Raw genomic sequence first — 11,925 nt, 5'->3', positions numbered from 1 at the left:
GCAGAAAATTATCGATGTGATTGAATTTCAAAACAATGAAAATTCATTTTAAGTTTTTTATTTTTATTTTTTATTTGAAATCAAAATTAATCTACTAATCATTATATTTCCAAGAAAAATAAATAAATCACTTTTTTAAATAAAAGATTAATTGAAATGTAAAACAACTTTATACTATCATCCAATTAGAATAAAATATTTTAATACATAGGAATAGGAAGAGAGAATTATGAAAAAAGTTGTTATTAAAATAATTTAATTATAATTTATTTATTTTTAATTCCATATTTATGAGTCAAAATCATTGATTTTAATTGGATGACGGTGTAAAATTGTTTTACACTGAAAGCCTATTCCAATTTATCTCTTAAAATAATTTTGTTTCTATTTTGAGAAAAAGGAATATGCACTGACAGTGTAAAATATTTTTACACTGTCAACCAATCATAACTATGTATCTAATTAAAACACAATTTTAATTTAAAAAAATAATATGACATGACAAGTGTAAAAATTTTGATTGGTTGTATATGTAAAATTAGTTTACACTATTAGTGCAGTACCTTTAAACACTTTTATTTTCATTTTCATGTGTCTTAAATCACATTTGATATTGTATGCAATTATTTCTTCTTTTTTTTTAGAGGTTAAAGGTAGTGCACTGACCGTGTAAAAAAGTTTTACACTGTCATCCAATAGAAACAAATCGTTTTGCCATGTCATATAAGTTTTTTTAAAATTACAGTCTGACTTGTCCTGATTCATGGTCGTGATTGGTTGACAGTGTAAAACTTTTTTACACTGTCAGTGCATCATCCATTTTCTTTTTTTTTATAACATGTAAAACCTTCAAAGATAAAAACAAAAATATTTTTAATCCTAAAAATATTGTGCATATTTGTTTATCAAAAAAACAATTTTTATTTTTTACTTCTCAAACAAACAATAAAAACAATAAAGCAAACTTTTAAAATAATACATATCCAAATTATTATTTTACTTATAAAAAATCACATTGAATCTATATACTACTAATTTTCAAAAATTAAATTGTATTAAACTAAATAAAATTAAAATAATTTCTTTAAAAAACTATTCAAATACATTCTAATCAAATTAGACTAAAATAAAATAAAAATTAAAAAGGTATTTTGCTTATATTTTTTCAAGAAACTTTAGTATCTTTGTATTTAAAAAATATCTATTGGAAGTACGAACCGTCTTGGCTGCGGCGCAGTCTACTTATCTCTTTGCGTTCAACTTCTTTAACACATTTTCCCCTTTCAAGATAAGGTGAAGCCAACACAAAAAAAGTGGAGCCAAATTTCGATTGTCAGACCCAAAGCCTTGTGGTTATGGCAACTATGATATCTAAAAGTGCTTGTGCAAGAACCGCTAATGACGCTGTTTCTTCTTTCGGCTCAAAATGGTATTCTTCTCTTGCCAGGAACAAGAATCTACATGTTGGCTTGGTTCTCCGTTCTTTCAAAATCAGGGCTTGCCATTCCATCAATAACAACAATAAGGATATCTACAAACAAGTGGGTCTGTTCCAAAATGCTGTCTTTTTTTGTGTAAGAGCAAATATTTCTGGTTTTGCTTTATTGTTTTCTCACTTGTTTATAACCCAGTTTTCTTATGTTCATTTTGGTTCAACCAAATTGTAATAGTAGGAGTGAAAAGTGTTTTGCTTTTGCCTTTGGATACCAATTACCTACTGCTTTATCTCACTTATTTGTTTTCTCAATAATGTATAATTGAAATATGATCAGGTTTATTTTCACTGAGAAGGAAAATTGACGACGCAGTTATTCGTGCTGAGATGTATGCATCAACAGCTTTGGAAATGGAAGAAGCCAGTTGGATTAAGCAGGAAGAAATGGTGCGTGGTTCGGATCTGTGGAATGACCCAACTAAGTCCAATGACATTCTTGTCAAGCTAGCTAACAGTGCCAAAGTGGTTGATTCTCTAAAGGACTTGAGATACAAGGTTATTTTCTGTTCCCATCTCTTTCAACTAAACTATCTCAGTATTATTTGAAAAGAATGTAATTATTTGTTGCATGTCAAGTAGGTAGAGGAAGCACAGCTGATAAAGCAGTTGACTGATATGAATGCTATTGATTATGGGCTCTATAAACAAGCATATGATGCTTCTATAGATGTGGGCAACATTCTGGATCAGTATGAGATATCCAAGCTTCTTAAGGGTCCATTTGATATGGCCGGAGCATGTTTGGTAATAAAAGCTGGACCTGCCGGCATCTATTCAAAGGTTTCATACCTAGTCTTTGAACTTAATTACAATTAGGTTTGATGTGTAACTTGTGAATCATGTTGGTGGTGTATGATAGATTTTGTGTTATTACTTATTATACTCTATGAAAGCTCAACTTTGATAATGATGCATTCTACAATTGTTTTTTTTTTTTAACTTAGCAGTTGTCATGAGCCACGGCATCTTATAATCCATGTACTTGACTATAGCAAGTGGAAAACAAATGTTTTTGATTGTTCTTAAACTATATATGCAATTTATCCTGTTGTGTTTGACCTACTTTTGTATGAATCAAGCGCTGGGCGGAACAACTCCTACAAATGTATTTTGGATGGGCCAAAAGACTAGGTTATGAAGGAAGGATTGTTGACAGATGTCAGATCGAGAATGGAGGAATTCATTCAGCAACTATAGAGTTTGAATTCGAATGTGCCTATGGCTATCTTTTGGGGGAAAAAGGAGTTCACCATTTGATAAGGGGTTCTCCAAACGAATCTTCTCAGTTTGAGGTGCAAACAATTCCTTTCATACCTATCAGTAGAACTGGTTTTCCTTTCTAGTTGAAACTGTTGAATAATGTTTTCTTTTTCATACTGAGTTTGATCTTTGAAAAACTGATATTGTGAAGAAAAATATTCTAATTTCTTAAATTTGAATTTTATCTTTTCGTGTTAAATATTTTAAAGCATTTTTTGGCTCTTAAACTATTTTTATATAGTGAAATAAGTTTGCCTGCTTAATTCAAAATTTGCAGACTAGCTCAGCAACCGTAGATGTTGTTCCGTTGTTCCTAGAGAATGCTCGTGATTTTGAGATTGATTCAGCAGATTTGATTATTTCATCTCCCTCGACTCATGGAAAACAGAAAAAACAAATTGAGTGTACCGTATGCGTTCAGCATGTACCTACTGGGATATGTGTCCAATCGTCTGGTATGCATATTCTTATTTGTTTAGTTCTTTAATTATATGTTCAAGAGCATGTATCAGAATTATGAAATAGAGGATTTTACTGAATTACATTTTTTCTGTGAAGGTGAGAGAAGCCGGTTTGCAAATAAGATGAAAGCACTAAATAGATTGAAAGCAAAACTTGAAGTGATAGCAGTTGAACAAGGAGTTGATAGTATAAATAGTATAGTGAAGGATAAAATAGTGAATCTGTGGGAAGAAGAAACTCGGAGGTATGTATCGCATCCGTACAAGTTAGTACATGATGTAAAGACTGGCGTTGAGATGTTAGACTTGAATACTGTTTTGGATGGGAATATTGGAACTTTTGTTGCAGCTCATATTAGTACCAGAGAGCTATAAATGTAATCATTTTTGAATTGATCTTGATTTACAGAAATTGTTCTTATCCACCAATCATTTAGGATGATATATATATTTAGTCTTTACACTTTTTTGGTTCAACTTTTTGGTCTCAAAACTTTCCTTTGTTAAAACTCCAAGAATGTGTAACTACTATCAAATTAAGTTACATATACATGATAATCTAATCCAAAATCTCAAAATAAATTAACAAAATAAAGTGTTGTACATAGATGTCTTCAAAGTTCTAATTACTACAAAAATAGCAGTGTGCTTATTTGTGGTGTTGGGAAGAATCAATGCAAACGATTGCGCAAGCGTAGATTGTAATTCTTTGTAGTTATAGAGGTTGACATTGAATTCTCCGCGACTTCTTCTGGAATTATATAGTCAGGATCATCAACACAGTTCACATCATCAGGTAAATCAGTATCTATCCATTGAGACCAATCATCCACATCATCATCCATATCCAAGTCCCAAGAAGACTCCTTTATTTTTTGCATGGTGTTAATCTTGTTGACCAGTGTTTGGAGCATTTGATGGTTCAATCTTTCATAGTCCCTGCATGATTAATTAACAATCAACTCTCAGAATTACTAAATATAAACTCTACATATACATAACAAATTTTTATTTTATGTACACTTACTTATATGTGCAAATTGCATATAAAAGTTGAGCTGCAGCAGATAGCATGAAAAATAACCGGACTTTGTTTATTATCCATGTTTGTTGCTCCATATTGTCGTTACTTAAACGAATAATGAATACTTCCACAAAGAGAGCAGCACAAAGCTCTGCAGATAAACAATTCATAACATGTTATGCTTAGTCGATACTCGATTAATTAGTTACTGTTTAAAAATTAAATACACTTGCTGGTATACTTACCAAGGTAAAGTAATGGCCTAACATTGTAAGTTTGCTTTGTGCTAGTCAACATATAGATGACAAAGATTGAAATGGCATAAATGAAGAAAGCTTTAATAACTCTTGATTCAAGCAACATGGCATTTTGCAAGGCAAAGATTTTATCCAAAACAACAAACATGGTAGCTTGCTTTTCTTCAAAAGATTCCTATATAGCACAAATGGAGAATCTGTTTAAAATCTTTAAGGATACATGTTCATAAGGAACTAACACCCAAAACAATTGTCTACAAAAAATTACAAACCTGAGCATATAATATATTTTTTGAATTCTCCATTAACCGATTGTGAAGTCCTTGCATTTGTTCCTGCCGCCGTAGAAGCTCTTCTTGTTGCCTATGTCCATATTCAGCAAAATATTGTAGGCTTTTTCTACATTTTATCAATTATAAGGTTAACATTTTGCCAAATACAATCTATGAATATGAATTTATAAGTTTGATCAATCATACCTGCTTTCCTCTAATGCTTTGAGTTGAACCTCATTCAATGAATTTAGGCCTTGGAGTGCTGTGGATTGTCCATCTAAAAGTTGTTGTTGTTTATCTAAAGAAATCCCTGCCATATTCTCAATATCCTCCGCTTTGGTTTGCAGAGTGTTCATCTTCGATGACATAGCATCTCCAACTTTGATTACCTCATTCTCAATTTCAATAGCTTCGTCTCTTAACTTTTCTATTTCTATGCCCAAATTACTATAAGATTCCTTGAGTAATGCTACCCCTTCTTCTAAATTCCTCCCCAGTTGCTCCTGTCCTTCTTGTAGTTGTGATTGTGATATTGCAATGTTTTTAGTTTGCTCATAAACACTCTCGGAATGTCTTAACACCACATCGATATGACCTTCCACATTCTTAACCGTTTGAGCCACTAGTTGTGCATGATTATTAACATATTCAAGAGAATCCGAAATCTGTTTTGAGCCTTGTATTAGATGTTCTGATTTCTCTTCAATACTTTCTAACTTGTCCTCAACATACTGAGCAGAACTTTTCAGTTCTGTCACAAGTCTCTCAGTTTCATGCTTGAATGCATGTGTCCTGTAAAAGCACACAAAATACTTTAAAAAAACAAAAACATTTATAGAATAGACAAATGATTATAAAAAAAACAATTGCACTTAACTGTAATTGGTAACAAATGGAGTTGGTTTCGAGGTAGAATTCAAGATAAACGCTATGAGCAAATTCATCTAAATTCTTCAGGCACGTAGCAATCGATGTTTTTGAGTCACATTGAGGAAACGAAGCCCGACCAGAGTCTCTCTGAAAGCAATCACTTAGATGCCAAGCTAATCTAGACCTTTTGTCATCAACAGCCAAAATCTCAGAACAACCAGCAAAAAGATGTTGATAAGCATTTTGCCAACAAGTATTTGAACCAACCATTTTATTCTTAGCATTCTCTATTAGCTGCATTCCCTTAGGGTCATTGAAAGCCTCGATTGAGAATTCAGCACTAGAGCCTCTAAAACTTGCTTGATTTCCGTAAGATCTTTCACTATAGTGTTTCTCTTTAGACGATGAAAACCAACCCCATGATTCACATCTTAATGTCAAAGAGACCAAAATAAGAACAAGAAGACGAACTGCGTGATCCATTCACTTTCAGTTAAACCTGCATCAAACACAAGTATCATGGGTGTCCAGTGCTAGTGTTTCATTGTTAAGAAACCATGTTGAGAATTGGTTAAACTAGAAAGAGTGAAGAAACGAAGACACGCGTACCTTGCAGGCGGAGAAGTTGAAGCAGTGGAGAAGGAATAAGGATGGTTACGGAAGAAGAAGAAGAAACAGGGACGCGTACGTAAAGTATTAAAGGATGTTCCATCGTGTCTTTTCGATTTTCACTTCGTTTCACAAACACTGACTTCGTTTCAGAACAGAGACAACTGGTTGGAATTCAATTCAAAACTAACATAGTAGGCAACTTTCCTTTTATTTTTTTTCTCTTCATTCATGAGTGGTAAATCAAATATTTTTTATTTCGAATTTAGATAATCAATTAAAGTCATTTATGTCATAAATATATAATATACAAGAAATAAATATATTAAGAAGGGAAATGTTAAATACAGGAGTTTTTTTTTTTTACTCAAAATACATGAGATAGGAGAGGTCAATCATATTATTCTAAGAGTTTATTTGGTGCTAATAATAGAATAGAGACATGAAAAGAAAGAAAATTAGAACTATGATATATTATAATATTTTATTGTTTTTTTTTCCTCACACCATAAAAAATATGATATTAATATTTTGTTATTGTATCTTTTCACATAAACTTATTAATAACATAATACTCATATTGTACGGTTTCAATTTATCCTTTTAACAATTAAAATTATTGATTTGATATTTTAGTTCGAAATTCTAAATTGTACCACACTTCTGAAAGACCATTATTTCTAAATCAACTCATTTGTTAAACAACAAGACAGTTATACTTTTTTTCTTTTATTTTTTTTTAACAAAAAATTTTAAATTTATTTTTAGAAGTATTCATTTTCAATTTTAGTTTGGTTCATTTTTAATTTTGTTAAGGTTTATTTACCATTTGATTCAATTCTAAAATTGTTTGTGTAGCACATACCCAGTAACATAACATAATAGTTCAATTATTTTAATTTCAGTTCAATTCGATAATTTTTTTATCTGTCTTAGATGTCTTAGATAAGAAGGAGAATAAATATATTATATAATAACAATATAAAATTATCATGTATTTGATACACGTGATAGAAAATATAATATTATTATTTTATATGTTTGATATAAACTTAATAAAAAATTTAGGTAAAATATTTTTTTGGTCCCTTAACTATACCCCAAGGTCCATTCTGGTCCCTTATCTCTAAAAAGTGTCAAAGTGGTCCTTTAATTGTTCAAAAAGGATCACGTTTGTCCTTTCATTCCAAATGGCACAAACAGACGTTAGGTTTGTATACGTGGCAGGTGATGTAGAATGTTATATACTCCTTCTTCAACCTTGTCTTCATTGTTTTGTTCAGATTTCTTCAACTTTGTTTCCCCCAAATTCTAGGATTACTATTTTTCATTACCTTCTCAGTTTTCAAAATTACTTGTGTAAAATGAAGTAGACATCATCATCGATCTCAGGGCCATGTTCTTATGACTCAAATACGAAGAGTGGTGGTGGTTTAGCTGGAAATTTGCGATGAAAACCCGTATGTCGCTGTGGAGACATAACTCTGCTTCGAAGGGCTTTAGCTGCCACGGATTTTGGGGTTGTCATAATTACAAGGTAAAAACGAAATTTAATTGTGTTTTCATCTCATTTTTGTGTTCTGATTTATGCGAATGTTGAACATCACAGGGTTCAACCCAAACAGGCTATGAATTTTTTAAATGGTTCTTTGATAATGTGGTGGATGATAAAGACCAGTTTATGAAGATGTAAAATAGTATGTTGGAGAAGCTTCAAAATGAACTTGATGCAGCAAAATTGGAGTTGGTATCTTAAAAGCAACAAATGATAGACTGAAACAAAAGACAAGGGAGTTACAAATTCAAATGAAGAAGATGATGAATTCTGGAAAAAAAATTGGAAAACGATGTTTTGTATTGTTTTAGTGTTGGTCATCTAGAGAATGCTATAATTATTATAGGCCAATAATCGTAATGTTTTGAATTAGTATGTTTAAGTTGTAACAGTCTGTATTGAGTTTTGTTGTTATCAATGGAAAATGATTGCTATGCATTAAGGATTTTGGTTACACCTAATAATAGTATGTATTAAGTTTTGTTGTTATCAAGGGAGAATGCTATCATTCACATCCATACCACTTGAACATAATCAACAATAACAGTTAACTACAAGGTGCAAAACACTACATATTATAGGTCCAAAACACTATATATTATAGGTCAAAAATGACAAATATTATAGGTTCAAAATACTTGACATTAACATTGCTAAATATATCCAACATTACAGGTCTAAAACAACAAATATTACAGGTCCAAAATACCAAATATTATATGTCCAAAACATAACATAACATAACTATCCAAAACAATACTTAACATAAAAATGACACTAAGGTTTCCATTTTGGTGTGGCTCTCTTAGTAGGTGTTGTCCTCCTTGTTGTTGGACCTACAGCTGTTTTTACATCAGTCAATCTTGTTGTTGGACCAGGTGGGATAAAAGGTGCATTTGTCCTTCTAACTACCAACTTCTTTGATTTTGGAGTAGGCTTCTTGGATGATTTTGGAGTAGTCTTCTGAGATGGTTGTCCGGGAGTTGGTTGAGATACTTGTGAAGAAGCAGGTTAGGATACTTGTGCAGTAGGAGCCTGAGATGATTGTGTATGAGGATCCTGAGATGATTGTGCAGTAGTTGATGGTACCTTGCAAGTAAGTTTGTTGTGTCCTTGTTTCTTGCATCTACTACACTTTACAATGAATCCAGTTCTTCTCATATTTTTATCAGTACCATCTAGTTCACCTTGCACTAAATTCCTCCTTTTTTTGGCCTTCCTGGCATTTTCCTAAATCTGGGTGGCAGAACATCAGGATACTCTGTTCTCTTCCATAGGTTTGAGCCATTGACTGGAAAAATGACTGACTTGTACACTTGCATATATCTTGATTTCCTGTAACACTCAGGGATATAATCATCAATATTCTGGTTCTTACTTTTGATTGTTGATAGTGAATGAACACAAGGGAGGCCTGTCAGCTCCCACCTTATGCATGAATAAGTCATTTCCTTCAGATTGATTGTAAATTTTTCAGTAGAGTTTTCCAAATTCCTCACTTCAAAAATAAACTCATTAGACATCCTAAGACATAAATAAACATGCCAAATTCCTTCATCATCTCCTCAATCTCTACTTCTGCCTTATCTATTATCTCATTAAGTGGAATCTCATCAAACACAACTTTAGTCTCATCAACATAAACGGGCTGGGACAATGTGTGTTTAATAAAGAATTCAACACTAAGATGGACCCTATATAAATCAACAATCTCTAAGGCCCCTTTGTCATCTACTAATAGATTCATCCCAACAGTTGGATCCTTATAATATATCTTGTCTATGTCTACATAACCTAGTTCCTTAATACTACCTAACAACTCAAAATAACTCCACTTATCAGCATATACTCTCAATTTAGCAATCTCACCTCCTTCGTACACACTCAGGTCCTCACTAGAAAATTCACCACTCTGGTGGATTGTAATGTTTAGATATTCACCCATTTCAGACTATGCCCTAGATAGACGCAAAGAACATAGATTTTAGAAAGATGGAATTCAAAACAAAATAGAAATTTCAGACCTAACTACGTTACTAATAAAGATGCTGAATCTTACCTATGATGTTGATTGTCTTCGCTTTCACCTTGAATGTCATCTTCTTCTTCGTTCGCAAAAACTTCAACTTGGAGATTCGTCAATGGCAGCTGCGCTAGGGTTTCCTCTGAGAACTAACAATGACGTTTCTATTTCAATTCTCTTTTCTATTTTATTCCCCACACAAAATAATCCACATGGCAATTAAAATAACCCACATGACAACTTAAATAAACACGTGTCTGCCACATGTATGCCACATACGCCATTCCATTGACTTTGACTAACGGGGCTGACGGAAAGGATAAACGTGGTCCTTTTTGAACAATTAAAGGACCACTTTGACACTTTTTAGAGATAAGGGAACAGAATGGACCTTGGGGTATAGTTAAGGGACCAAAAAGTATTTTGCCAAAAATTTAATAAAATATAAACTTAAATGTGTTTTTGTCTTTATTTAAATGTTTTTAACTTTTTATAAACGTGACAGTGATGACTGGTATAATTTTATTATAGGAAAAAACTCTTTCGTACTTGGGAGAAGCAGAAAAATATGGAAATAGTGTGAAGAAGAATGAGGCGGAGCTCTATTACTTTAAAGAAAACTGCTTAGGTCATGTAGGCTATCATTGCTCTAGCATATGCGTGCACCAGCAGTTGGAGAACGAAAGCATCTACAACTAGATATGTTTGCATGCATATAATCACCAATTCACAGTAATCGTGCTTTCGTGAGACAAAAACTAGCGTGCCTAAGCATTAAATGATGCACGTGCTACCCCAACCGGCGCTCGAGGGACTCATCCTAAGCAACGCTTTAGGGACTCGCCCAAGAAACACTTGAGGGACTTGCACCAATCGATGCATGGGGGACTCATCCCTAACACGAAAGATTCATTACCAAAGACTACACTAAGACTGATGCTTGTTTAAGTTAACCACTTCATCCTTTCCAAACCTCATGCTTGAGGGAGTATGGACCATGATAACTTTATTGGGCCTAGAAAGAAGCACTCAGTGGACCAAGGGAGAAACAACCAAATGGGCCAAGGAATAACCAAGCGGGCAACGTCCTTTGAGTCTTTTGACAGCGACCTAGATCGCCCAAACCAATCCCACATTCTTTATCTGATCCATTTAGCCAACAGACACGATATTCATAAGAGAATCAATCAAGCATAATAGTAGAAAATGGTTCCTCCTTTAAGGGATGATGAGCCTATCTTTCCCTACTCCCACAAATTCGGAGGAAAGATAGGAATAATTGTGTTCTTCATCCCCATTATCCGACTTAAGAGGGTCTACTAAGCATATTTCTACCATGAGATTTGGAAAATCATTCACTAATTCTACAAAATCTAAGATATAAAGTCAAGCAATCAAATACAGTGAATGTGTCCTCTCTTTATTGTATTTCACAAATATAATTAGATTTTAATTGTATCAAATCTGATTTAATACATTGCCATAAAACATTGAGATTTGTCCTCTAGACTAATTTGATTAATTTGACACTATGCTTATACTAAAATTATAAAAAAAAACAATAATATATAATTTTTTATCAGATACATATAATTTTTTAAACGTAGAGATTAATAAATATACAATAAATAATTTTTTAACATTGTTTTATATTAAAAAAAACCACTATATTATGTTAATTTTATAATTGATTTTTAAAATATTTGTTCAATGCATATTTTTATTGAGTGTCAGTGTAGAACTAGTTTACAAAGTGCACATTTTGTTTTATTTTGATTTGTTTATATAAATGAAGATTGAAAAATAATTAAATTAAATATAATTTAATCTAATTAATATATTATATTTATTTAGTTTTGAATAATTTAATACGAGTTTATTATTTTTTAAAAATAAAAATAATAATAAGAATTAGAGATTTTTAAATACAGATTGAGTAATTGTATATACTAATTTTTGGAATTAGGAAGAATTTTATTAGAAAACAAATCTCTTTAAAGAATTTAATAATGCTAAGATTTAAGTAGTTATATTTCATACGAGGTAAATAAATGTAAGTTGTTGATTTATATGGACAATATTTATGTATACAAATT

The 11,925-nt window shown here is 32.0% G+C and overlaps 2 protein-coding genes across 3 annotated transcripts; one reads left to right on the top strand and one right to left on the bottom strand.

The window, feature by feature from the left end:
• The first annotated feature begins 1,228 nt into the window (after nt 1–1,228).
• On the top strand, nt 1,229–3,693 carry LOC131595567 (peptide chain release factor PrfB3, chloroplastic-like). Of its 2 annotated transcripts, none has more exons than XM_058867938.1 (6): nt 1,229–1,545; nt 1,773–1,990; nt 2,075–2,275; nt 2,575–2,787; nt 3,033–3,210; nt 3,314–3,693. In XM_058867938.1, exons 1-6 carry the CDS (start codon nt 1,356–1,358, stop codon nt 3,589–3,591), a joined length of 1,278 nt encoding a protein of 425 aa, XP_058723921.1. In that variant the 5' UTR covers nt 1,229–1,355; the 3' UTR covers nt 3,592–3,693. The 2 variants fall into 2 exon arrangements, with proteins under 2 accessions (XP_058723921.1, XP_058723922.1); XM_058867939.1 differs by having other exon boundaries at nt 1,403–1,574.
• On the bottom strand, nt 3,636–6,405 carry LOC131595566 (protein GAMETE EXPRESSED 1-like). The gene is made up of 7 exons (XM_058867937.1): nt 6,252–6,405; nt 5,650–6,141; nt 4,977–5,564; nt 4,770–4,896; nt 4,486–4,672; nt 4,244–4,391; nt 3,636–4,155 (listed from the first exon to the last, which is right to left on the bottom strand). Exons 2-7 carry the CDS (start codon nt 6,123–6,125, stop codon nt 3,888–3,890), a joined length of 1,794 nt encoding a protein of 597 aa, XP_058723920.1. The 5' UTR covers nt 6,126–6,141; nt 6,252–6,405; the 3' UTR covers nt 3,636–3,887.
• Nucleotides 6,406–11,925: the final 5,520 nt, after the last annotated feature.

Source organism: Vicia villosa, linkage group LG4 (assembly GCF_029867415.1).
Source record: "Vicia villosa cultivar HV-30 ecotype Madison, WI linkage group LG4, Vvil1.0, whole genome shotgun sequence".
Taxonomy (NCBI): Eukaryota; Viridiplantae; Streptophyta; class Magnoliopsida; order Fabales; family Fabaceae; genus Vicia; species Vicia villosa.
The sequence above is the reverse complement of the archived record's forward strand: the minus strand, read 5'-3'. Positions and strand labels throughout refer to the sequence as shown.